General features: G+C 41.7%; 1 protein-coding gene across 2 annotated transcripts in view; it reads right to left on the minus strand.

Annotated features, from left to right (window-relative positions):
- Nucleotides 1–26,903, minus strand: part of rcan3 (regulator of calcineurin 3) — a 51,284-nt gene that overhangs the window by 23,299 nt on the left and 1,082 nt on the right. The window contains exon 2 of one of the 2 annotated variants that reach the window (XM_004082508.5): nt 26,080–26,324. In XM_004082508.5, the coding sequence (XP_004082556.1) occupies nt 26,080–26,289 (210 nt within the window). In that variant the 5' untranslated portion in view covers nt 26,290–26,324. Of the gene's footprint in view, nt 1–761; nt 1,158–26,079; nt 26,325–26,903 lie in introns of those variants that run through there. The other variant, XM_011490284.4, reaches the window with a different exon arrangement.

Below are 26,903 nucleotides of genomic sequence, written 5' to 3' on the forward strand. Positions count from 1 at the left end.
AAGCTAAAAAGGCATTCCCCACCTGCATTCCTTTTTATTCTTCTATGATACATCTTCTAGCCTTAATACTACAACTTTTGCAGAAAGCGACGATTACCCAGAATACAATTAGCCATCTGTCTCCATTTCCAGTCAGGTACTTCAGCTTCTTGTAAGAGCTTTAGAAAAATAAATAAGCAGTTTATAGTCATAGGGAAGTCAAACATTTAGAAAAAACATATTAATGCTCAACATCAAGTGGCATTTTTATTGGTTTCTCTGAAATACTTCATTTTTACTAGTGTTGCACCTGCAATGCTGCTTGGCCAGACAATAGTTAGTCTGCAGCTGCGTCTGAAAACGGCCTCACTTGTATGTGTCTTGCATGGACAATTCCACCAATCACACCCTCCCATTCAACTTGCGCACCATCTCCCGATTCCTGACGCAAATTCTTAACACATTAAAGTCATGCATTCGGAGCCGAATTTCTAAAAAAAACGTTTTTCTTTATATGCAATTATCATTTCAATGTTTGCAATTGATCTTTTTTTTCCTGTGTGTTGCGCAAGGAGCCCCAGACGCGCATCTTCACGCGCTCCCATTGATAAAAAGGAGGAGAGCTGCATTCAACGTCAGCAAGACGTGCATGCACTTCCACAGAGCAGCATGCAGGCAGCCCCCCTCCAAAATGAAGAGGAAAAAAAACTGCCGCACATGCAGAGAACAAGGGCAAAGTCTTCATCATGTGTAGCAGCGTGCGTTTCACGGGAGAGCCATACCTGCATTTTGTCTGACGTAAACACTTCGGTGTCTACTTCGCAGGCGATGATGGTCACCATCTCCAGTTTCATATTTATCGATGGCATTACCTTACGTGGTGGATGAGGTGGGGGGGGAAAAACGAAAGTGAGTGGAAGAGCGTCTTCCTCCCAGCAGGTCACAGAGAACAAATCTCCACGGAGAAGGCGCGCCGTCTGCGCTTCGGAGCTGCTGGACTCCTCGCTGTACCGACGCGCTGCTCAGAGTGATGCTGCAGCTGCCGCACAGTCCCACCGACCCCTCCCGCTGCCTCGATGCTGCCCTCCCCCTGGCTCCACATTGACGTCATTACCGTCCTCACGTTCGCCTTGTTTTACGCTGCTCTGGTAGTTGATGGACCGCGCTGGGCGCACTGCAGAGCTCAGCGTCGGGTTTATCCCGCTTTTCTCCCCCCCCCCCCGGGACTTTGGTGCATTTTATGCACCATCTTAGCTGTCACCAATCAGTGCGCAGGCAATAGTCCATGAAATCTAATGGAGGTGTAACAGCTGTGCTGGATAAAAGTTATTTATAACGTCAGATGATTGCGTGAATTCAGTCAGAAAAGGAAACATAAATGTGTTTAACTTCCTAATCTTACACTGCAAAAGGTGGCACAGAGATGAGGCATCATTTCAGTGATAGTGTTAGGAATAGGGTGCATCATTCTACCTGTACAGGTGATAGAAATGATAAGGCCGTTTTTGGTAAAGCTGTGACAAAGTTACAAGGAAAATATACCCTTTGTAAAGGTGCAGTGCCACTACACACCATTAGAATATCAATTAAGCCTTTTTGCCTTAAAAGAACCACTCTATTGAAAATTGTGTTTTTAATAAGTTCTTGTTGTGCTCATGGTGGAGGACATATAAGAAAATTAAGCTTAGAATCTAGGTGTGAGTATTTGTTGTGAATCAGGAACAGATGAAAAATTTTGTAGCAGTGCAGCCACAATCGGCAGGCCACAAGCTCCCTGCTCAGCTCCATTCCGATGCATCAACTTAAGCACAAATAGTTCTGTGTACGTCTTCCTTTTCCTCGTCTGAGCTGGTATCCGGCTCAGAACTGTTTAGTTTTAGTACTGCTCGCCATTTTGGTTGCACTGCTAGTGTTAGGTTGGGGTGTGAAGGAGCTGTAAGCTAGCAGGAGAGTGTAAACATATCGATGACGGGAAGTGTGGGAGGGCTTATTCTCCACCAACAGTCCCGCCGACAACTCAGAGGGGAATTTTTAATGAACTACTCCTGCTTGGTAGAAACTATGTCCTAGAAAACAAAAGTTTTGGGGGATTTTGGCTGATAAAAAAACTGGGAAAGTTTTGAAATAATGCAAGACGTCATTGGCCTAGAGCCAAACTGACAAAGATTATGGACTCATTTCATGCACATTTATCTTTAATACAAATAAATCTTTGATCACATTTATAATATCTCCCCTTATTGAAATGACCAGAAGAAGAATTTCAGGAGATTCAGACAAGAAGGACACCTCACTTCTCTACACATATGACAGATGTTACACAACTTTTATATTTTCAGAAAAGCATGCAGCTGTACCACTATGATAGTGATGAGTAACCACGGCAACTTAAATTGCATGACCAAGCACATTAACCTCATGCATTGGTTTGTAAATACCACCACACTTGAGCCACATTAACATATTGAGAGCAGAAAAAAATTAACTTTTTCATCTGGTATACATCGCTGGACGAACTATAAAGTGACGTCTTTTCAAGTGTCAATCATTCTCAATAAAACATCAAATGAGGATGACTGTGCCATGGCTGCAACTGCCTCTTTCTCTTCATCACAATGATGAGTTTCCACGGTGGGAGGATGAATCTTTATAAAAAATTAGTGCTGCCATTATACTGTGGCATAATAAAGCGCATCTGCCTGTCCATCACTCATAAGATCTCCCGCTTGCACCCTTTCTTTTCGTAATAATTATAACTGCCCGACCAGCCAAGACAGATAAGTCCCCATAAGCCATTAATATTAAGGATCTGAGTGGTGAGGACTATTTATGCCTGTGTGTGTTAGGCATTGTCCACACTGAGCAGACAGAGAACATGAGGAAGATATGTGTGGATGACTGTGACATTCCTCCAGCAGACAGCTTCAGTCAGTCACGCACTGGAAAAATCTGCTTGTAAATGCCAACGCCTGTCACACATTAGACACTCGCATGTTGGACTAAGCATGAACAACACTATCGGGCCGGCGCTGGAGTTACATTGCTTTGCATTGTCAGCTGTAGAAGATGTCACCTGACACGCTCAGAGATGATTTTTTTAAGTTACTTCCACAGCAAATTAATCACACGCTTAGAAATAATGCAGCAATACAATTGTGTCACATTTACTTTGAAATCCACCCCGTTTCTTAAAGTTAATGTAATGCTAGCTCGCCAGCAGACGTGATCATTTATTTATGCCACATTGGAAAATTCTCCTTTCGCATTCAGATAGTCTTGGGTCGGAGAAGAACTGCGGAGATTTTGTCAGAGAAAACTTCAGATGATGATCGTGGATGGTGACAGTGTTCAATGCGCCTCGTGGTCTGGGTCACTTTAATATTGTAAAGGCTTGGCTTATTCCACTAAAAACAAAAAGTGCTGGAGACTTGATTTGAAACCTTTTCTCATTCCTGGAATACTTTTTCAGTGCGTAATATATGCATTAAAGAAAAAGGGTGTGTGGGTGCATGACAACACACTCTCACAGTGTCTACTCAATACTGTATTCCTGTTACAACACAGCAAGTCTGTTGGTGCATTCCTCTGATCCCCTCTGCAGCACCTGATAAGTACAATATATCAGCCTGAATGATGAAGCACTTTTCTTCCTCCGTGGCCTGATTCTGCAAGCGGTGCTCCCCCTCCCCTTCATTCTCAATTCTCTTCTCCTCATTCACAATTCTCTCTGTTAGCACCCTAAAAACAAGCATCTATGCATGGCTCTACGTCTTAGCTCTCAACAGTGGCATCTCAGTCCTAACTGAAAGAATAAAAAGGCTTTTATTTTGAAGAAGAAACACTTTTTATGACTGAACTCTAATTTTATGTATCTGTATCATGCTTTACTATGTGTTTAAATAGAAAAAAAATGCAAAGATGCACGATTATGTGGTAAGACTAACACCATTCTGGCGTTTGTGTCATTCATGATGCTTTAAAGCTGTGAGCTTGGATCCTTCAAAATAAAGTGTCTCTTTTTAGCCTTTCAAAAGTGCATTTCCAAAAATAGAGCAATTTTCTCATGTGTAATCCACTTAAATAAGCTGTAGTGCAGTAAATGCGACACTGAAAATGTCAGATTCATTCGTCTGGCCAACAAAAAACAAATTAAGCGGTCAGTTTGATGGACATCTTTTTCGATTTCTGTCAAAATCTGTGAATATGGGGAAATGGGCAAAAAAAAAATCAAGCACAAAGTTGCCAGAATGATGGGAGGTTATTGCAGTGTCTTGCATATGTGGTGAAAGAGTGGAGCAGAGAAGCTCAGAGGGGTGAGACGGCGGCTTTCAGGCTCACTTATGAGCAAAATTTGAATGCTGTGGAAAAGCTCTGCAGAGGGGAAGGAGGGGAAATCAGGGCAGTAGATCATCACACTGGGCTGATTCATGCATGCCCACTGCATACTAATACAGGCACATGCAAAAGGGAAGATTGCACAAACAAAAGTACGTATGAATCAACCAAAATGTAATAATTTTAGGAGCAGATCATCTTTGAGAATTTTTTTCTGACATGAAAGAAAGAGCTAATTCAATTAGCTTAAAATCAACTTTAGAGCAAGCCTTTTGCACACATCCAGACATTATTAGCATGATCTTCCAAGGCCAGCTTCCAGACAGTTGATGACTGACCAACACACAAAAAGCTCAGGCTGCCAGCCTCTTCTTACGACAGGCTACTTCACTTGGCACTACCAAACCCAACCCGCAGTGCCAGCACCAATGCAGCTGCTGTAATCTAGGCCAGGCTATTTTTAAAGCAAGCAGCCAAGTACAGGTGCAGGCAGCCAAAGGGAGACAGAGGGATTGAAGGATAAAAGAATGTCTAATGGGCATGGAAACAGATCTGCAGAGCGCAGAAAGAGCAGGGGTGAACGGAGAAGCTCACAGGGGGAAGGACAGATATAGAGGGATTCAAGAAATTGAGCAGGCGATTAAAAATAGACCAAGAAAACAGAAGAGGGATGGAGGTAAAAAGTCCTGCACACTGTGAAAAGACAGCATGAATAGCTTTCATCATCGGTCACCAGCCAGAAAAAGAAGACCCACATCAACATCCCTTCAAAACCACAAACATCTTTTTTGTGACATTTGGAAAGAACAGGAGAAAATGAGAGGCAGGAAAAGTGCTGCTGCTGTGTTGAGTTCTTTCTGTGTGACAAATGTTAGCAGTTTTTACATGACTTCTAGAAATCAAAAGGTAATTAATAGTTACAGACAACTCCCAGCAGACAGCTCTCACTACTGCTCCATTATCCTAAATTAAAGACAAATGGATGGGCTTACAGTGTGATCTGAATGAGGTCTGTTTACCAATTAACTTACCTTAAAAACCCACCCCAGTGAAATTGTGCCATTTGCTGCTGATTACCTGGATCAGGTGTGTTGAGTCAATCAGAATCCAGACACACCTAAGTCAGCCAATCAGTAGAAAGCAGTGCAGACAGAACTGTGAAGCAGGGCAGGGTGGTAGATCTTGAGGACCAGCAGCCCCCCTGATCTAAGATCCCATAATGGACCTTGGCTCTTCTGTAAACAAACTGTGACAAGCAAGATTTATGAAAGCTATGAAAACTAAATTGTTTAAGTTATTGTTTTTGTTGTTTGCAGTTTTAGAGTAAAAGAGGTTTAAGAACAAAGATTTTTGTTTTTTCCTCATTTATAATAGGATTCAGGGTAGAGCGGTCAGTTTGGAACTAATGTAAGTGTAGCAAATAGAGCTGGGCAAGCAAATCTATGCTGTTTGACTTGCATAGATTTGACAAACAACATAGATTTGTCAATAGATTTGACAAGTCTATGTCCCTGGAAGGTCACTCAAAACAGATACTAAAAAAAAGCATTTTGTCTGGATCTGAACCTGGAAACAATTATCCACGCTTTTATTTCTTCTCGTTTAGATTATTGCAACTCTCTTTTAACCCGTTTTAACAACATTCCCTAAAACATCTTCAGCTTGTCCAAAACTTTGCAGCAAGGCTTTTAACAGGAACCAATTACCAGTCAAATTTCAAATTGATTTTAAAATTCTATTTTTTGTTTTTAGAGCCTTGCATGGTCAAGCTCCGACGTACGTATCTGACCTTTTAACCCCATACTCTTCGGCCCGATCCTTGAAGTCTTCCAACCAAAATCTTTTAAGCGTTCCAAAAACTCACTCTAAAATTAGAGATCTCTCATTTCAATGCAATCCCGCACACACACGTTGACAAACTGCAAAAACCTCACTTAGGCTCACACAGGACGCACGCAACATGCAGCTCACAGCCAAGACATGTCCACCTCCTACGCACAGCGCTTGTCAGTGTAGCAGGTACGCACAGCGGGCACGCGCACACGGACGGGCACACGCACTATTTAGCCTTGCACTCTCCCGGTTAGAACAGCTATGAACAGTCTTAACATCGTTAGCTGGAATGTGCGTGGACTTGGCACTGGACCAAAGAGATTGAAAGTGTTAAATCACCTGAATGATCTTAAAGCAGATATAGCTCTGCTGCAGGAGACCCATTTATCTTTATCAGCTGGTAATCTCCTGTGCTGTTCCCAGTATCCAGTTATGTATTCTGCCAGTTTCAACTCCAAACAAAGAGGGGTTGCAGTTTTGATTAAGAAAAATGTTACATTTACTCATAAGGACACAGTAACTGACCCAGAAGGCAGATTTGTAATCATTAATATATCCATTCAGAATAAAGACTTTTGCATCGCCAGCATCTATGGTCCGAATGTTGACGACTCTTCCTTCTTTCACAGATTCTTCACCTCACTCTCAGCTCACTCTGACTCCACAATCATTATAGGAGGAGACGTCAACCTTGTTATGGACCCTGAACTTGACAGACTCAGCACAGCAGCAAACCAGCGTACATGGCAGTCTGCAAGTATTCTAAAGCAGTACATGAATGATCTGGGTCTCTGCGACGCTTGGCGCTCATGTCATCCAAGCACTAAGGGGTTCACCTTTTTCTCTCCAGTTCATCATTCACACTCTCGTTTAGATTATTTATTAGTCAGTAACTCCCTTTTGAAAGAAATTAAAAGTTCCAACATTCATCCAATTATTATCAGTGACCATGCACCAGTTTCTGTTACTATTTCAAGGGAAGTACCCACACCCTCAGGTTCAACCTGGAGATTTAATACGTCTCTGTTAAAAGACCAGGAATTTATTGAATTCTTTAAAAAAGAGTGGGCAACCTTCTTAGAATTCAACAATACTTCTGAAATATCACCAAGTATTCTTTGGGAAACAGCAAAAGCAGTCATGAGAGGGAAAATCATCTCTTATTCAACGCATAAAAAACGCAAAGAGAAAGCAGATTTATTAGAATTAGAAAATAAAATCAAAACCCTGGAGACTGCTTATGCTGCTTCTGCACAGGAACACATACTGGGCGACCTGAAAAATTTAAAGCTGCAGTTTAATGACATCATCAATAAACAAACACAATTCCAGATACAAAGGCTTCGACTGGAAAGATATGAAAACTCGAATAAATCTGGCAAATTTCTAGCTAATCAGCTTAAAATTAATAAAGAAAAATCAACAATCGCTTCTATTATGGACAAAACAGGGAATGTCACCCATGACCCGGTAAAAATTAATAATGCGTTTAAAGACTTTTATCAAAACTTATACACTCCACAGATCAATCCATCAGAACAAAGCATCAACTCATTTCTTAACAATATAAACCTGCCCAAGTTAAACGAAGATCAAATCACAAATTTAGACTCTCCGCTCTCGTTGTCTGAGCTTCATGAAGCTCTGTTACTTATGCCTAACAGCAAAGCACCAGGACCCGACGGCTTTCCAGCAGAGTTTTATAAGGAATTCTGGGAACAACTGGCACCAACGTTTTATAAAACGGTAAAATTTATCAATGAAAGCCAATCTCTACCACCTAACATGAACTCTGCCAACATTATCCTTCTTCTAAAACCAGACAAAGACCCCACGAGTCCTTCAAGCTATCGCCCCATTTCTTTAATTAATGCAGATGTAAAAATTATCTGCAAAGCACTAGCACAGAGAATAGAAAAAGTCACTCCTCACATAATTCACCTTGATCAAACTGGATTCATCAAAGGCAGACACTCGGATGACAATGTCCGCAGACTCGTTAACATAATAGACTTTGCCACCATCAAAAACCAGGAAATGACTATACTATCACTGGATGCTGAAAAAGCCTTTGATAGAGTAAATTGGAAGTTCCTCATTGCTGCCCTCCATAAGTTTGGGTTTGGAGAATCATTCATCAATTGGATCAAAATATTATATCACAACCCCAATGCATCAGTTAGAACTAATAAACAGACTTCCAACAGGTTTTTTCTTGGAAGAGGAACTAGACAGGGTTGCCCACTCTCCCCCTCTCTTTTTGCAATATTTATCGAGCCTCTAGCTGCAGCAATAAGACAGAATGAGAGTATCAAAGGAATTAAAACCAAACACAGCCATCATAAAATTAGTCTCTATGCAGATGACATATTACTGTTTTTAAGTAATATACATTCTGTAAATGAAACGGCAACAATCATTAATGAATTCTCTTCTATATCAGACTATTCCATTAATTGGAATAAATCTGTTTTATTACCACTGAACAGTAATGCGGAGCAAGGACCCACAATACCAGTTAAATCAGGCAATATAAAATATCTAGGTATTTATTTTCCCCCCAAAATATCAGAACTGGTGCAGCTAAACTACACCCCATTACTGAAAAACATACAGGACGATCTAACACGCTGGACCAACCTGCCTCTGTCCCTTATGGGCAAGGTAGCCACGGTAAAAATGAAAATCTTACCCAAAGTTAATTATCTATTCTCAATGATTCCCACACAACCGCCATTAAAATGGTTCAAAACATTAGACTCATCCATATCAAGCTTTCTATGGAACAATAAACCTGCAAGAATTAGTCTAAAAACTTTAAAATCTGCAAAAAGCTGTGGAGGATTAGAATTACCTAATTTCCACAATTACTTTCTTGCAAATAGACTACAATACATCTTAAAATGGTTAAAAAATAATCCAGAAACCAACTCATGGTTAGACTTGGAACAGGCGTTATGTGGAAAGATCAACCTGTCAGATCTTCCATTTATCAGCCAAATAGTTAAAAGACAGGATTGTTTCAAAAGTACCAATATAAATGCCACCTTAACAGCCTGGTGGGAATTTCTCAAAATATCAAAATCATCAATTCAACCGTGCAAAATGACACCCATCTGGAACAACCCAGACATCCTCATAAACAAAAAGATTATCCACTTCCCAGCTTGGCAAGCAGGGGGCATAAAACAACTAGAGCACATAATTATTGATAGAAGATTCATAACTCCCCAGGAACTTCAAGACAAACATGGAATATATAACTTCTTGGAATATCAGCAACTTAAATCAATTATTACTAAAAAGTTTAAATACAGAGACAACGATTTAAAGCTACCAGATGTAGTTACCACTCTGATCAATTTCACAATGAATAAAACTCTCTCCAAAATATACAAACTTTTATGTAATTTAGATAATAATATTTCACTTCCGACAACAAAATGGGATGCGGATTTGAGCATCAGCACAGATGAAAGCTTTTGGTCAGAACTTTGTCTAAACACCTTTAAACTGACAAAAAGTCCAAATCTGCAGCTAATCCATTTCAAAACTCTTCACAGAATTTACTACACTGGACAGAGGATGTTCAAGATGGGTCTCAGTAACTCAGACATTTGTCAGCACTGTGACAGTAATCTACCCGACAATTACATGCATGCACTGTGGTTCTGCACGCCTGTCCAGGCTCTCTGGCAGCAGGTATGTGCCGATCTATCAGTCTGGCTTAAGGTTTCAATCACAGCTTCACCGTCACTTTGTGTGCTTGGTGACATGAGTGCCATCGATGTAGAAGGAGGATTAGGCTCTATCATTTTCATAACTCTTTGCATTGCTAAAAAAACTATTTTAATAAATTGGAAAAGCAAGAAAAATATAAATATAAGTCAACACAGAAATCTGCTGCTTGATCATATCAGCTTGGAAAAAATGTCAGCCCAAGGTTCAAGTAACTTTGAAAGAGCTCAGTCTCTCTGGTCTCCCATAGCTAACTCCGTGACTTAGGGGGTGGGGGGGGCCTGGTCGTCGCCGCTCCTTGCCCTTCTGCCGTGGGCTGGGGTGGGGGTCGGGGCCTCCGGTGCCTGGCGGGGGGTGGTGGGGGCTCCGTTGGTCGGGGGGTCGGGTCCGGCGCCTGGGTTGGGCGGGCTGGGGCGCTGCGTGGTCCTCTGGGCTTGGGTGTGGGGGTGCGTGGTGGGGGGGTGGGGTGGTGGTCTGGCTTGGCTTGGGGGGGTGGTCCCTTTGCCTGTGCTGGGGGGGGTTGGCGGGGGGCGCTGCTCGGGGGGGGGCCCAGCGGCGCTGGATGGGCTTCCCACCTACACCTGGGGCTGGGATCGGCCCTTCCCTGGCTCTGGGGCGGGACGGGACAGCCCTCTTGGGGCCCCCGGTCGCTCTGGGTGTCATCCGCTTTGGCTGCGGGGTCTGGGGGGTGGTGGGGTGGGGGGTCTTGTCGGCCCTGCCTTGTGGGGGGGCATTCTGGGGGAGGGGGGGGGGCACTATTGGTACGGGGCAGGGGGGGTTGACGGGTCGGGGTCTCCGCTGAGGCCATCGGCGGTTTCCCCGGCCGGTCGGCTGCCTCGGTCCCGTCGAGGCCTGACCAGAGCTCTTCCAGGGCCGGCGTTTGGGGGTGGGGGCCTGGGCTTGCTCCTGGGGGGGGCCGACGCTTTCTGGCTCCTCTCTCTCTGTGTGGGGGGTGGTGGTGCTGGGCCTGGGGTGTCGGCGCCTCCGGGGGTGGGGCCCCTGGGCTGGGTGGGCCTGGCCCCCTTGCTGGGGGGGGGGGGGGGGGGGCAGCTGTCTGACCACCGGGGGACAGTCTACCAGCTGTCCCCAACTTACCCCCTTCCTCATATAACCTCATAATAGGGTGAGGGGGTGGGGGGCTTAGCCTGCGATGAGCCTTGGGGGGGGGGGGTTTACTAGGCAGTGGCCCCCCTCCCATGGTTGCCGTATGGAGTGGGCCCCCCCTCTTTCGGTTTTATTTGCACCTTAGACATGTAGGGCCCTTGGTAGGGGGGGTGCTTGGACATCACTGCCAGCAAGCAGCGGATGTCCTCCTGGCACCCTACCCGCCAATTTTAACCACACCTTAGACATTTAGGGTCCCTTGGTGGGGAGGGTGAGGGGACGTCACTGTGAGTAATCAGGAGATGTCCCCTTAGTGCCCTACCCGCCAATTTTAACTGCACCCCCCTTAGCACACACACCCCTCCCCCCTCAATATATACATTCCAACATAAACACACACACATGCACACACACACCCTCTCAAACACACATACACGCACACACATTTTGCAAGGAAGGTGGGACCTAGGACCATCTGTCCCCTGCCTCTTCCCTGGTGGGGGGTACGGGCCCCTTTGCAACGGCGGCCGTGTCCCCGGGGTGCCGGCTTCCTGGGCCCGGCGGTGCTCTCTCCGCGCGGCGGGGGGGTTCACATTACATCTGAGCCGGGAGTGTTCGTGTCCCTGGGGGGTGGGTTCTGGTCCTTGCTCCTGGGCGCTGGGCCCCGCCATATTTCCAACTGTGGCCGAGCCTGGTCGGGCCATATTTACAACACCCCTTGTGGGCCCTCTTTTTTTCCCCGGGGTTCCCCCCCTCTTGGGCGGGGGCGGCGGGCCCCTGCCCCGCTCCTCCCTGGACCAGCCGCGGGCCGGGCGGATGGCTGCCTGGAGCGCGGAGCGGGTCTCCCTTGGGGGGTCCTGGCTCGTACCTGGGGTTGGGGCGGGGGGATGCCCGGAACTCCTGGGTGGTGGTGGGGTGCTCGTCTGGGGCTGTGGGCGTCCGTCTCCGGTGGGGCCCTGCGTTGGGTTCTCCCGGCGCGGCGGGGGGGCTGCTCTCCTGGTTGGGCTGGGGCGGCGCTCTCTCTCCCTCCGTGCTTCCCTGCTCTCTGGCTCTGGGGGCCTTGCAGCGGTCCTGCTGGCCCTGGCCTGGGTGGCGGGCTTGGTCGCCCGGGCGGCGGTTGTTCCCTGCCGGTTCCCGTGTGGCGTTGGGGGGATTCCGGCTGCCGCTGCTGCTGCGGTGGGGGTCTTGGGGTGGGGATGGCTGGGCACTCTCCCTCCTTCTTTCCACGTTCCACCATCCATTTTAGAAGAACATAAACACTCACCTGAGCACAGGTGTTAGCTCACCTTTGCACTTACAGTTTGCATGACTGAATGACTGAAATATTTCACACTAGTTGGTTTTAAGGCATAAGTATGCGTGTGAACACTATCTGTTTTGTATATATGTCGACAGGTGGACATTTTTTGCAGCTAGCAGGTGTGTTTATAACATTTGAGTGTGTGTGTGGACAGGCTCCGCCCTTATTGTACTACATTTGAACCTTACCATAATGATTAACAACCAGTAAACTTGTTGCTTTATGCTGCTTCATGGTCTTATCCCCCTTCCCCTCCTATTATCACCCCCTACCCCCCCTCTCTCTATCGTCCCTCTCTCTTCTTCCCCTCTTTCCTTTTCCGTCCGGTCCAACACCAAAGATTTTCAGACATGATTGAAATTAATAAAGTTTGGCCTCAATTACAAAAGGGGTTTATCCAGACATACCTTTGGTTTGTCTGAAGATTAATAACCCCTCTTGTTAAAGTAAAATCTGTCCAACACAAGAGGCCCTCAGCTCTCATCTGTCTGCCCAGCTGTTGGACAGGACAAGTTTAAAAAAAAAAAAAAAAAAAAAAAAAAAAAAAAAAAAAAAAAAAGCATTTTGTCTGGATCTGAACCTGGAAACAATTATCCACGCTTTTATTTCTTCTCGTTTAGATTATTGCAACTCTCTTTTAACCCGTTTTAACAACATTCCCTAAAACATCTTCAGCTTGTCCAAAACTTTGCAGCAAGGCTTTTAACAGGAACCAATTACCAGTCAAATTTCAAATTGATTTTAAAATTCTATTTTTTGTTTTTAGAGCCTTGCATGGTCAAGCTCCGACGTACGTATCTGACCTTTTAACCCCATACTCTTCGGCCCGATCCTTGAAGTCTTCCAACCAAAATCTTTTAAGCGTTCCAAAAACTCACTCTAAAATTAGAGATCTCTCATTTCAAGCCGTTGCTCCTCGCCCTTGGAGCTCCATCCCATTTCTGTTGCATCAGATTGACTCCGTTGAGTCTTTTAAATCTTAGGTCAGGTTTTTATTCAGGAGAGCTTTTAGTTGGTTTTAGCCCTTGCTTTACAATGTTTACTGTGTTTAGCTCTATTAATTTTTAAAGTATTGTATTACTCTCTCTGTGTTTTGATTTGATCTTATGCTCCTTTTGTAAAGCACTTTGTGATTCTTTCTAGGAAAAGTGCTATAGAAATAAAGAAATTCTTTTCTATCTAGTACGACGGAGTATTAGGGCCACAAAAAAAAAAAAAAAAAAAAAGCCACCAAAAAAAAAAAGTAAAATTACGAGTTTTTATCTCGTAAATTTAGGAGATTAAAAACTCGTACATTTATGAGAAAAAACTCGTAATTTTACAAGATTTTAAGTCGTAAATTTATGAGAGAAAAACTTGTAAATTTACGATATTAAGTGGAAGTGAGCATGCAGAGCAGCAGGTGAACGCCGCGCAGCAACAGAGCAGACCGACTAAACTCAGTTGAACAGGTGAGCTGAATGAGCTTGAACGTTCCAAATATCTGGAAGCTCATTTGTTTGATTTACAATTTATTAAAGTTTTATTTATTGATGGTTGGTTTGCAGGATCCCTGCAGCCCGATGAAGCCATCGGTGTCCCTGCAGCTTTCCACTTCAATTCTTTCTTCCTCCACCAAAAACAAGATCTCTACGTTTGTGTGACGCCTCCGTCTGAGGAGGAGGATCACTTTTTTTTTTTGGCATTTTCAACGTTCTAATGCTAATATAATAGACTATTTTCATTCATCTTTGTTGTTTGATGATTTAACAGGACGTTTACTTCCGCATTGGTGTTCGGATCTGATGACAGGTTCATGACGTAATGTGACAGATGAACTTCAGGGTTTGTGAATGAAAAGGAGAATAAAAGCTGCAACGATCCTCTGCACCCAAACGTGTCTCTGAGCTCCTTATTTTACATATGAAACTCCGCTTTACTGACACTGAACCTCGTAAAGCCGCCTCTACTGACAATAATCTGATTTTGAGTCGCCAAAGGTTCAGAATCTCTTTGTTTTAAACTTATAATAATCCGAAAATAAAGCTTCACAAAAGGCTCCACATCTTTCATCTTCAAGCGATGCTCCGATAAACGTAATTTTACTTTTTTTTTTTTTTTTGGTGGCCCCAATACTCCGTCGTAATCTAGTGTAACATTCCTGCGAAAAATAATCATTGAGATAACTGGTTTAAAAAAATATATATTTTGGATTTTATAATATAGAGTGCAATACCAATACAATTAAATAAGTTGATGCAATATAAAAACATGATAGAAAAACTACAGATCCCATAAAAGAAATATAAAACAAAATTTTAATGATGATTTTAAAGCTAGAGGAGCTAATTTGTTGCATGGCAATGCTAATATTTTGTGCTAAACTTTTGTAAGGGTCATCAAGGAAGACTTTAGCATGAATTGGATGTCAATGCGATCGGTAGAATAAACTAGAAATATACAGCAAAATCAAAAAAATTGTAGCTGAAATTGTTGCAGAATGAATTCAACAAACATTTTCTGTAAATAAAACTTCTCTTGATAATCAAATGGTGAAAATAATGTTGCCAACAGTTTCAGTGCCAGATTTTTTTCTAAAGTGTGAAAATCTGAACTTGTCACATCAAAGAGAAAGTGCTATGTTAGGAGCTTAATTTTTTACAACGCCTAACCAAAGAAAGTGACAGCATAGTGTGTTTCTGGATCACAGCCTACATCTGGTGGGCCACCAGCAGCTGTTCAGCAGCTTAGGAGCTGGAGACATGAGCGACTGGACAGCAGAGTGAGGGGGACGAAGGCAGAGAGAGAGGAGGAGGAAGAGGAGGAAGGCGACACGTGCCGATGGTCCAGATGATTGCTTTGCTTTAAAAATCAGGTCAAATCTTTGGATGGGTAAGGCAGGACCTCTGACTCGTATGCAGGCATCACTGATGCTGGAACAACAGACAGAACAAAGAAGAACGAGGGATAAAAATGGGCATGCGAGGACTCAAGGCTGCGTCAGAGATGTGCGGACAACACAACTCTGAGAGATGAGCGCCATGTTCCGAGGCGAACAAACAAAGCAACGAAGTCATGAGACTTTCCACCAGAGCACAAGAAGGCTCTCTTTTATTTCAATTCAAACCGCTCTAATTGAAAGCTGTACGTGCCTTGTGGCAAGTGAGATAAAATGAAACCTTTTATTTACAAGGAGTTCCCAAAAACTGATAAAAGCCAGAAAGTCAAAACAAACAAAAAAATTAGAAACTATTATACGGTAACATTGGAGGATTGGGTAGATGGATTAGTTGATAGGTTGGTTGACTGATTGGTTCCTGGAATCTTAGGTTAAAATCCCACTCCGACCATCATTTGATCTATTGTAGAAACGTTCCCAGTGGTCTTTTAATTATGACTATGTCAAACCTGGTCATTTTCTAGGACATAGTTTCTGCAGAGCGGCAGTAGTTCATCAGAAATTCGCCTGAGTTGTGGACAGGACTGTTGGTACGGAGTAAGCCTGCCCCCATTTCCCATCATCCCTTTAATTGCACTCTTTCCTGCTAGCGTACAGCCCCTCACACCCTTAACCTAACACTACCGGTGCAACAAAAATAGCGAGCAATATATGAGCTATCCAGCCGTACAGTTTTGAGTCAGATGTCAGCTCAGACGAGGAAAACAAAGACATACATGGATCTATTTGTCTACTAGTGGATGTAACAGAATAGAGCAGAGCAGGGAGCTTGTGGCCCACCGATTATTGCTTCCGCTTCAGAAGTGCAATCTTAATCTTAATTTTCTTTATATATGTCTCAATTATTTGCAAAATTCTAGAAGAATATAGTAAAAACTCAAAAAACTCGATATTCACCGAAGGGGGTCTTTAAAGTGATTCTGAAAACTCATCTTTCAGAAGTCAAATGAGCAGAGCAGGCTACCGCTGAGATTTATACCAGAAACAATTTTGCTGTGAGGCATACCGCCCCTTCCCTTTTGGATGACAATTTTCCCAAATGTACAAATGAAACAACCAAACATTCATAGTTTAGTAAAGAAATAAAAATACAACAAAATATGAATTTAAAAAGGGAACACGGGGAAAGGGTGACGGGATAATCTCGTGATGCCAAATCTATGTGCAAATTATAGTGTCAGAGCTGGAAACACTTTACTTTACTTTACTTAGACAGGACGTGCACTGAAATTTCTATATGTCTTCAAATTGCATTGTTAAATAGTCTTTTAAGTGGCCTATGCTGTAAACACATTCATTACCGATGTTTGGAGCCAATAAACCCACAAAAAGGTTCCTTCCTCAGAGCGCAGCCAAAAAGTGTCCATCTTCAATGTTGAAAACTGGGTTTTTGAGGACAGCAGACAGATAAAGAGGAAGAGGAGAACAGCCAAGTGCAGCACATGAGCCAGGTAAGCTGGATGGGTTTAAATTCTACAGCAGACCAAAGCGAGACCAAAAAGAAGTCCTGAAGAAAAACAACTTAATGTTGAGAAACAGAAATATCCAGAAGTAAATTAAGGACTGTCAACAACATGATTGATTTCTGTTCCCAAGAGCTGTGGAAGCAGCGAAGAAAACATAAAAGACTCGTGGCAGACTTTCTTTGGTTTCTTTCTATTACATTTGTTGAGAAAAAAAAAAAAAAACAACTGTGAAGCTTTCCTTTCAATCTGACTTGCCAGACAGTATTAAACAATGTAATCTAGTCTATTTGAGGAAAAAAAGAGACAAGACTTAAAGACCCGCTCCAATGAAAATTGTGTTCTTGGGTTTTTTAACGTGTTCTTGTCGCATTTTTTCAATGATGGAGGACATATATAAAGAAAATTAAGATTAAAATTGCATTCCTGAGTATTTCTTTTTTCAAATCATTGTGAATGTGTGAAGTGTGTGAATGTGTGTGTGACTATGACTGTGACTGTAAAAGCACTTTGGGCCTTCAAGGAAGGTAGAAAGCGCTATACAAGTACAGTATACACCATTTACCATGAAACAGGGGCAGAGGCATAAATGCAGTTTGAAAATGAGCGTTTTTGTTTTTTTAATCTTAATAGATTCGGCGGGCTGCAAGCTCCCTGTTCCGTTTCATTCTGATGCATCATCAACTTGCAGACAAATAGAGCCATGTATGTTTTTGTTTTTCTTGTCCGAGCTGGAATTTGGCTTAAAACTATACGTCTGGTAAGCTCCAATATTGCTCGCCATTGTTGTTGCACCGATAATGTTAGGTTGGGAGTGTGAGAGCCTGTAAGCTAGCGGGAGAGAGTGTAAACATAGGGATGATGGGAATGGGGGAAGGTTGCTCTGTATCAACGGCCACACCCATAACTTAGAGGTGAATTTCTATTGAACTAGTGCCGCTCTGCAGAAACTTTGTCCTAAAAAAAAACAGTGCAACATTTTTGGCTAAAATTGGCATAATCATGATTAAAAGTCCACTGGTACACGATTTTAAAACAGATTTAAAGATAATCAGAGTAGAGCTTTAAGAAATAATTCAGTAAAACCTAAAATTCCTTATGTTATGCCATATACTCCTTTAAAATATGTCTCTATGACACAATCAAGGCAAAAATGAACCTCTAGGCCGAAAATAGGACACTTATTGTTAAGAGCTTAACTAAACCCTCATTTACAAGGTTTATTTCAGCTCCTTGGTTTTACTCTTTCATCCCTGAAAGCAATCAATTACACAACATTTTTCAATTTCATGGACTGCAGGATTGCATTTATGCTATCATTCATAAGGCCACATTTATTTTGGGTGCCAGTGAAATTAAAGATTACAGTCTATTGTCGAGCTATTCTTAAAAGCACTCACAGAACATTTCCATTTTTAGACTGATTGAACCAAAAAAAAAAATCTTGACTTAAATAGAATGGCAGAAAGAGCATTGGGAGCAAACAAACATGTTCGCTTACACAGCAGCCTTAATCCTGCAGTTTCATAACCAGCTCTTTTGTCAAACAAAGGGAATGGGGGAGACATGTCTGAAGATGACAAGCCATTGTTTTCAGTGAGATGACAAAAACAGTCGTAATCACACATCAAATATTTGCTGAACAGTGATAATCTTAAGGCCTGGAGGAGGCAGAACAAATGTAATTATAGGGAAAATCTAAGCGTTTATCTTCAAAAGGAAGATAATTGGGACTCAAAAATGATAGATTAATGAGATTAGCAAGCACAATATCCTTATCTGAAATGTAAAAGCATTTAAACCATTATAGCGTGGGATCCAGGCTGAAATGTTAGTCAGAATTGGGCTCTTTGTTCATCGTGGTGCACTAAATAACACATTACTGTGGATGGCTCAGTTGGCTTGGTGTAGTACTGGGACATGGAAAAGCAGTGTTTGTTTCCCAGGGGGCACGATGAACTTAATCCAGTGTCCTTAGGCAAGGCCCTTCACACTACTGCCTAACTACGAAGCCACAGGGGGCTGGGGCTAAATCCGAATTGCTTCCGTGTCCCTCTGGCTACTCCCTATTGCTCCAATTGTAGGGGCATTTGAAGGTCTAATGGTGTATGAAAGTTTTTTTTTTAAGAAAAAGCAGCTTTGGGCTGGCTATCTTTCTGCCAATAAGGTCACGCATGTGAGCAGAGGAGAAATACATTTCTTCATGTGGGTGTGCTCTGAAGAAGTTTACATTTAAATTTGAGAAAATACATAACAAGCCATGTTGTTTTGTATTTTTTGAGCGCTGGCAGCTCCGCGCTAACGTAGATGACCAACGACTATTGATGTAATCAAGCGGTAGTAATGTATGAATTTGAACACACTATTTTTTTTCATACATCTTTGCTTGGAAGTATAAATGTAGGGATAGGAAGAAGCTCTAGGGTGAGGGAAGCAATCCAGATTCGCTCTGAGTTTCCCTGTGCCAGTCCCCAGCCCGGATAAAATACAGGGTTGTGTCGGGGCATTCGGTGTAAAAATCTCTGCCAAACCAATTGCACAAATCAGTGGAGGCTGATTGGCTGTGGTGACTCCTGAAGGGATATGCCGAAAGGCGAAGAACAAGCAGAGGCAAAACACAAGGCAGAAAATATGTTTTTCTTTACAATTCCTTTTAAAATTGCGTAGTTTCTCTCCCTCTGTTTAATTTTTGGAGTAAAGAAAAAGACAGCACAGTGAGGCAGTGGTTAGCACTCTCATCTCACAGCAAGAATGCCCTGGTTTGAATCCCAGCTGGGACTTTTCTGTGTAGAGTTTGCATCTTCTCCCTATGTATGTCAAGTTTTGTCCATACATTCTGGCTTCCTCTAACAGTCCAAAAATGTGTTTTTTTTAACAGCTTCATTGATCATTTTAAAGTGTCCCTGGAGTAAATGTAAGTGTGTGTGGGTGTGTGTGGCCCTGCGACTGACTGGTAACCTGTTCAAGGTGTACTCCACCTTCAGCCAATAGCAGCTGAGACAGGCTCCAGTGACCCTGTGACCCCAGTGAGATTTAGAGGGTATGGAAGATGGATGGACGTTTGGATGACTGGAAAGTAAAATGCAACAAAACAGGTCAAACCTTTGGATGGGAAATATTTACGGCACACACATCAAAGCATTGAATTCTCCATGGAAATACAGGTTTTACTTGTGACAAATTCAATAAACTCAATTTATTTGAATAAGAAGAAGTTCTTCTGCACACAGTAGTTTGTTAACAGCAACACGCCTGATGTCTGCAAGTGACAAAATAGAAGAAAAATTGTATTCATAAAATTACAGCTGAGGCAGTTTGGTTTAAAAATGACTCACGTCACTTGACTGTTCTTTAGCAGTGATAAAGACAAAGCAACCCCCAAGGCTTTTTAACATTCCTGATCCTTTTTAAGTGGCAATGAGCCATGAACGTGAGTCAGCATGGACAACAACTCAAGAAGTGAAGCAGCTACAAGAAATGAAACAGCCAATGAACTGTTATGTGCACCTGTATTTTGTGATTTAGTCAGTTTAAGATGCTGGAAAACAGCCATGACCCATTTCACTCAACCTGTGAGGATTGGTGCATTCAAGTTTTTGCCGCTGAACCATGTTTGCTGCATTCAAGTTTCCCACAAATCTTAATTCCTGACATGATAAAAGAAAAAAGATTCTTTCTTTAGGTATTTATAACTAGAGTTTGAAGAATTATCTTTCATCCTTTCTAAACTGATATGTTTGTATGTTTTGATGTTCATCTTTGACACAAAACAAATGAAAAGCTTTTTTTATAAAAAGTTTTCAATATAATAAACAGACTTTTAGTATACATTCTTAATTGTTGGTCAAGGTTCTCGTTTGTCCAGGTAACATCTTGAAGTTGAGTCATGACATCTGGCCTTAAAAACCCACTCCGGTAAAAATAGTGTTTTTGTTCTTGAGGCCTTTTCTCATGATGGAGAAAGAATATTAGGAAAATTCATCTTAAAATTACATTTCTGTGCATTTCTATATTCGAATTCTTGAATCAAGAGCAGACGAAAAAAATGCAGTTCGAAGACGCTTGCATTTGTAATGAAGAAACGACAAGAGGCGGGCCGCACTCTGCACCATTCTGATGCATCCCATGATTTTCCTTTTTCGTGCTGACAGCTGGTTCAAAGCTTTATGGCTGGACAGCTCCAATGTTGCTCGCCGTTTCTGTTAAACTGCTAATGTAAGGTTGGGGAAGTAATAAGCTAGCGGTAGAGAGTGTAAAACAGAGAGCTTAGTTGCGAGTGATTAAAAGGGGTAGCAGGGTGGCTCAGGGTGGCACACAGACAACTTAGAGGCGAATTGCTATTGAATTACTGCTGCTCAGCAGAAACTATGTCCTAGATACAGGTTTATTTGATTTTGGCTAAAAACGGCATAAAATCGTAATTAAAAGACCACTAGGAACGGTTTTACAATAGATCAAAAGATCATCAGAGTGGGTCTTTAAAGTCTTCTTTCTTGGAAAGAGGATTTAAAGTCCAGATGTCATGACTTTAATTTCGTCTAAATTGTCACTATGGCAGAATATCTTTTTCATGACCTGAGGATATATTTTCTGTTGTACCACTGCAATTACTGTTATAAATATTCAAGTAACTTAAATACAGCTTCAAACTATACTTGGAAAATGTCTCAAAATCACAAAGTCCTCAAGAAAATGCAATCACAGCTGCCAATTAAAGTTTCGCTGCAAGCCAAAACTCGTCAAATATCGGACTGGGGCTCCATCTCACTCCAGCCACACTGGTGTCTTTCCATGCCAACCCGACGGATATTGCTTTTCCCCTTCCTCTATACAATAAGAGCTCAACAATCACACAGGGACAGTCAAAGAAACCAAACAATAATAACCAGGCCGCTGCAGGAGCTGGAGGCCAGAGGCGTTCACTAACCCTCGCCTGTATTATGTCTGACCTTCAGTCTGCCAAGCACCCACTTCCCCACGTTCACCCTCAAGGACCAACATCCGAAAATAGAGCGCGCAAAAATATCGCCGCTCTATGCATGCACGCACAGCGTACTCGCAGTAACGAGCACGTGGGTATAAAATACGCTTCAGATTTTCCACATCTTTGATGCTGCTATCTTTAGTCCCTGGTGTTTCAACAGCTCTCTGAACAGGAGTTGTCTTACATCATTGTCCAATGCACATAAGCCACACTATCAAGCACATTACCCTCAAGAGAGACTTGCAGAGCCGTTACTGACAGCACGTCATCCGTGATCTTCTGATGATGGACGCAAAGACAGGCGGCATGGAGGAGCCTTATTAAAAAAAATAATAATAATAATGTTTTTGAGATTTCATGGCGGACTCACTTTTGATACAGACATGAAAAATGTAAAAAAAAAAAACATTTCTTAAATGTTTCACAATGTTCATGTACATTTTTAGGTCAATTATAAAGCCAACGACCTCTTAAATTGGAGTTATAATAAAATCAGGTGATGTGAGTGCGGCTGAACTTTTTTTTTTTTTAAATAACCATAAAAACATTTAATCCCTCTTAGAAGACCCACTCTGATGAAAATTGTGTTTTTTAATGTGTTCTTGTGGATTTTCTCATAAAGGTGGATAAATATAAAGTAAATTAAGCTTAAAATTGCATTTCTGTTCAATTTTTTATTAAAATCGTTGTGAATCAGGAGCAGATGGAAAAAAACAACAACTTTTTTTTGTGTGAAATTTTTCTGGTGAGGCCACAAGCTCCCTGCTCTGTACTTTTAGCACGGGGAGAGGAAGAGGGGTGTGGTTGCTCTGCCACAATGGTCCCATCCAAAAAACATTCCTAATGAACTCCTGCCGCTCCACAGAAACTATGTCCCAGAAAACGATACAGGTTTTTGGATTTCGGCCAAAAATGGCACAGCTTTAATTAAAAGACTACTGGGAATGCTTTAAAAAGAGTTTAAAAGATGATCAGAGTGGGTCTTTACTACCTCATAAGTTACTTCCAATTGTTTAAAATTCATTTAAGTCCTATAGCATTTTTCCCCATTGTTTTGGCTCTCAGATGGATGCATTTTCCTGTTTTTTGTTTTCACAATGGACTAAATTTTGTGATTTTAAAAAATATATATATATACAAGTAACATTACATTTATTGCCAAACGCTTCCAGCCAAATTTGTGGAAACACTGTGGGGACTGTCTTTTTATTTGTCCTTGTAAATTATGTTTATGGTGTGGTATGTATAAGTAATGTTTTTATTTTTCATCTTATTCTTATTTATTTTAATTAATGTATTTTTTATTAACTATTGCAATTTTTCATATACTGCTTCTTAACTTGTGTATACTTGACACTGTGCTTTTTTAATGTAGTGGGTCTGTGTACTCCTTTTTATTGATTGGACTATGAGTCTAAAATAAATTCTATCTATCTATCTATCTATCTATCTATCTATCTATCTATCTATCTATCTATCTATCTATCTATCTATCTATCTATCTATCTATCTATCTATCTATCTATCTATCTATCTATCTATCTATCTATCTATCTATCTATTTGGAGTTTTGTAAATCCCTTTTTTTTCAGTGTTATTTGTACCTAAAAGAAGGTGCTTTTTAATTCATGGAACACTAAAAGGTCAGAGTTGAATAATCCTGAGCTGTTATTTGTTCCACTATGCTCACTGGCTAAACACTAACTTTGTTTGCCCTTCGTTTGATACTGAGCAGGTTGTGCAGCGTCAGACCACCTGAGCCTGACTGTTGAAAACAGCTGCTTTGAGCAGCTGGAAATGACGCAGATTAGATGAGGAACTGCGACAGTGAATTCCTATAAAAACGTAAAGTCTACATGCAATCAAAAGTTTAAAAATAAAAGACTGATAAATTAAAATGAGTCAGTATTACCAACTTTCAATCTTTACCATTAGAGATAAGGAGCTGGACAAAACTTTTTTTTTCCCCACAACAAAAAAATAAAATGCGATGTTGCTACGCTTGCAGCTGCTTTATTGTATTGATGGTTGGTTAAGAAAAACTCAGTCAGACAGCAGCAGGACCCCCAATGAAAGCGTTACTCAGAGCTGATTAGGCTTCATACACACTATGTGGAACAAATTATAATGGCTTCTCTGACCTTTGTCTCTGCAAGCAGAGAAACCACTTTGACTCCCAACCCCTCCCCTCTTTGGAAACATGTTTTGTATGGATGATACAGAATCCCACAATGATTCGTATGTGAGGAGCTGACTGCACGACTACTAAGGACAGGGACATAATAATAAAAAGTGAAAACATTATTAACCAAACATCCAAAATTATCCCGAAAATCTGTTTTTGTTTTTCCAAAAATGAAAATAAACTTACAAATCCATCCATTTTCTAAATCCTCTATATCCCTTGTGGAGTCATGGGGTAGCCTGAGCCTGTTGGTGAAAAGGCGGGGTACACCCTGGATAGTCAGAATGGATGTATTCATTCTCATACATCCACTTGTACACGACTAGATCCATACACATCTTTGCTTTCCTCATCCGAACTGGCATTTGGCTCAAAACTGTATATTGCTTGCCAATTTTGTTGCACCACCAATGTTAGAATGGGGGTGTAAGCTAGTAGGAAGTCTGCTGTAATTGAGTCCTACAAAGACAGTTTTTTTTTATTTTGGCTAAAAATAGCATAACCATAATAAAAAAAGATCAACTGGAACACACTTAAAATTAATCAATAGATGATCGGAGTGGGACTTGAAGCACTGGACTGGAATAATGTTGCTCCTATTCAGCCGGCTAAATGAGCTGTAATTTATTAGTAGATTGTATCATTAAGTAACTAATAATGATTATGTTAATTTCTGTTATCAGGCTAAAGCTAAGCTTCCAGAAGAAGTAATGAAAACTTTAAACCATGTCTCCATTTTCGCTTGAGGCAAGCAAAGTGAAAAGAATGTTGCAGATAAAAGTGTGCCACTAGGTTTCACTGATGCTTCACTTATGCAAGAAGAAGCTAAAGGATTTTGCAGTGTGCTAAAAGCTTCTCATACACGTAAGGGCTCTGGTCTCCCTCCCTCTCTCTCTGCACATTTGTCCATTCGCCTCTCAGTGGAGAAGAATGAAAGCAGAAAAAAGCTCATCCTCCAGCAGCCAAGCCTTTGAAACCAGACACAGAAAGTAATGTCAGTGTTTCGAGCATGCCAAGAGCCCAAAGACACTAAAAAGTAGGATGCGATGTCCCTGTTCTTCGGTAAGGATTCGGAAAAAAAATAAAAAAAATAATGTTGGGGGGGGGCAAATGTGTCAGATTCTCGATGGACGAGAAAGTAAACATAAAAAGAAAAAAATCTGAAGCACTTTGCTTTTAATCTCAGACTTTATACTTTCCTCCTGCAATCACATTTGGATCAAAGCATTAAATGTCGACATTCCTATTTTTGGCACAGCTTGTTTCAGAGAAACACTGGGAATGATTCATTGACGTGTTCAAACTTAAGATTGTGTGGGAGCCATTTCCACTTAAAAGCCGAAGCGTGAATGGTAATGAAGTTAGGAGGCAAAAACCGAGTGGAGGGGAGGGGGTGGACTCATCCGCTCACAGCAACGGGTGTACAACATCCAAAAGTGGGGCTGATTCATTTCAAGGGGATTTTGTTCATGCTCCATATTTAGCCTCTGCAGTTCAGCACTTCCATACATAGAAAAGATCAATCGAGAAGCAAAACAGAGGGTGAGGAGACTGAAAAAGGAAGTCTGTAAAAAGAGGCAAAGTCTCAGAGAAAAAGAAGGGGATGTAAAGATGCCAGCTGGAAAGACCACAGGAGACTATAAGTAGATTAAAAGGAAAAATGATAACTATTTTTCATCTTCCTCCAGCAAACAATATTCAATGATCCAAAGCATTTGTACATAACCAGCTGTGATGAATTCTCAACACACCCTTTAGGGGTTTTAGTGCAGAATGTGCACTCATGGGCTCCAATCTGTTACTCTCTCCCCCCGTCTGCAACATATATGCACTGTTCCAAGAGGCTTGGCAAACGCGATAAGCAATATACTGACTGGATGATATGCATAGACACACGATCCGAAGCTTGTGATTCTGTGCAAGTCATGCTGTAATCTGCTGACCTGCATTCATGTTCTCTGGTAAACAGACAACAGCTGCGTCGGGTGCGAATGCGTGAGGGTTTTAGCTGCGGAGCGATCAGCATCGCAGCTTGAACTGTGGCTGAACGTCCACGCGCAGGAGCTGGAGCTGCGGATGATATCTCGCCTCCTGTTGCTATGATCTGATTCTTGGATGGTCTGGCACATGCACCAAGATGACTCAGAAGTGATGCGTTGACTCAGGCAAACACACATGCCGCAAACATATGGACAAGGAAGGGAGTTTGCAGCATCTCACCCTGTGCGTTTCCTGGCTGAATACGGCCTCGTGGACACTGCATGCAAAGAGTGCAGAGGGAAGGTCACTCAGGTCCATCATCTCCTCTGCCGTGCCATCCTGATCGCTCTCCCCAAACACCATGTCTTCTTCCTCATCCTCATCCTCTTCAGGATCACTACTGTAGGCTCCTGAGCCACTGCTCCACCCTTTAGAAGTGTCACGCAGCATCCTTGATCTTTTAAACAGGTGGGGACCACAGAGAACTAAAGATGGAAGCATCAAGAGATTAGAATTGAAGTGGAAAGTGAGGAAGATGTACTGATCAACACAATCATGCAAATAAAAGTTTCTTAATGCAAGTAAATGCATCAAATCACGGAGAAGAAGAATCTAGAAAACCTTCAAAACAAAGAATACAGGTACTTTTACTCCTTTTTTGCGCAATCTCATTTTTCTTGCTTTTTACAAAATGTTCCTTTACAAAAGCTGTTATTTTCCTCATTTAGGGAAATAGGACTTTATGGTTTCATATTTAAGCTACAAAAATGTGAATATTTAAGTAAAGACATCAACTATTTTAAACTCCCGGATGTCCTGATACAATTCTGGGTCAAGGCTACTGTATGTGTGTGTATGTATAAATATATGCACACACACACACAAACACATACTTTTCTTATTTACCATCTGTCAAAAGGCTTTTATCTTTTTATCTGCAATATACAATTTACTTACTTAATGACTTGATGCACAGAGCGCATTTGTTTATATTTTGCACACATTATTTTTGCACATAATAGATATTTTTTATAGTATTATATTGTAATATTGATATGTTTTTG

The sequence above is a fragment of the Oryzias latipes genome, chromosome 22 (genome assembly GCF_053564925.1).
Source record: "Oryzias latipes strain Hd-rR chromosome 22, Olatipes_Hd-rR_3.1".
In the NCBI taxonomy this organism is placed as follows: Eukaryota; Metazoa; Chordata; class Actinopteri; order Beloniformes; family Adrianichthyidae; genus Oryzias; species Oryzias latipes.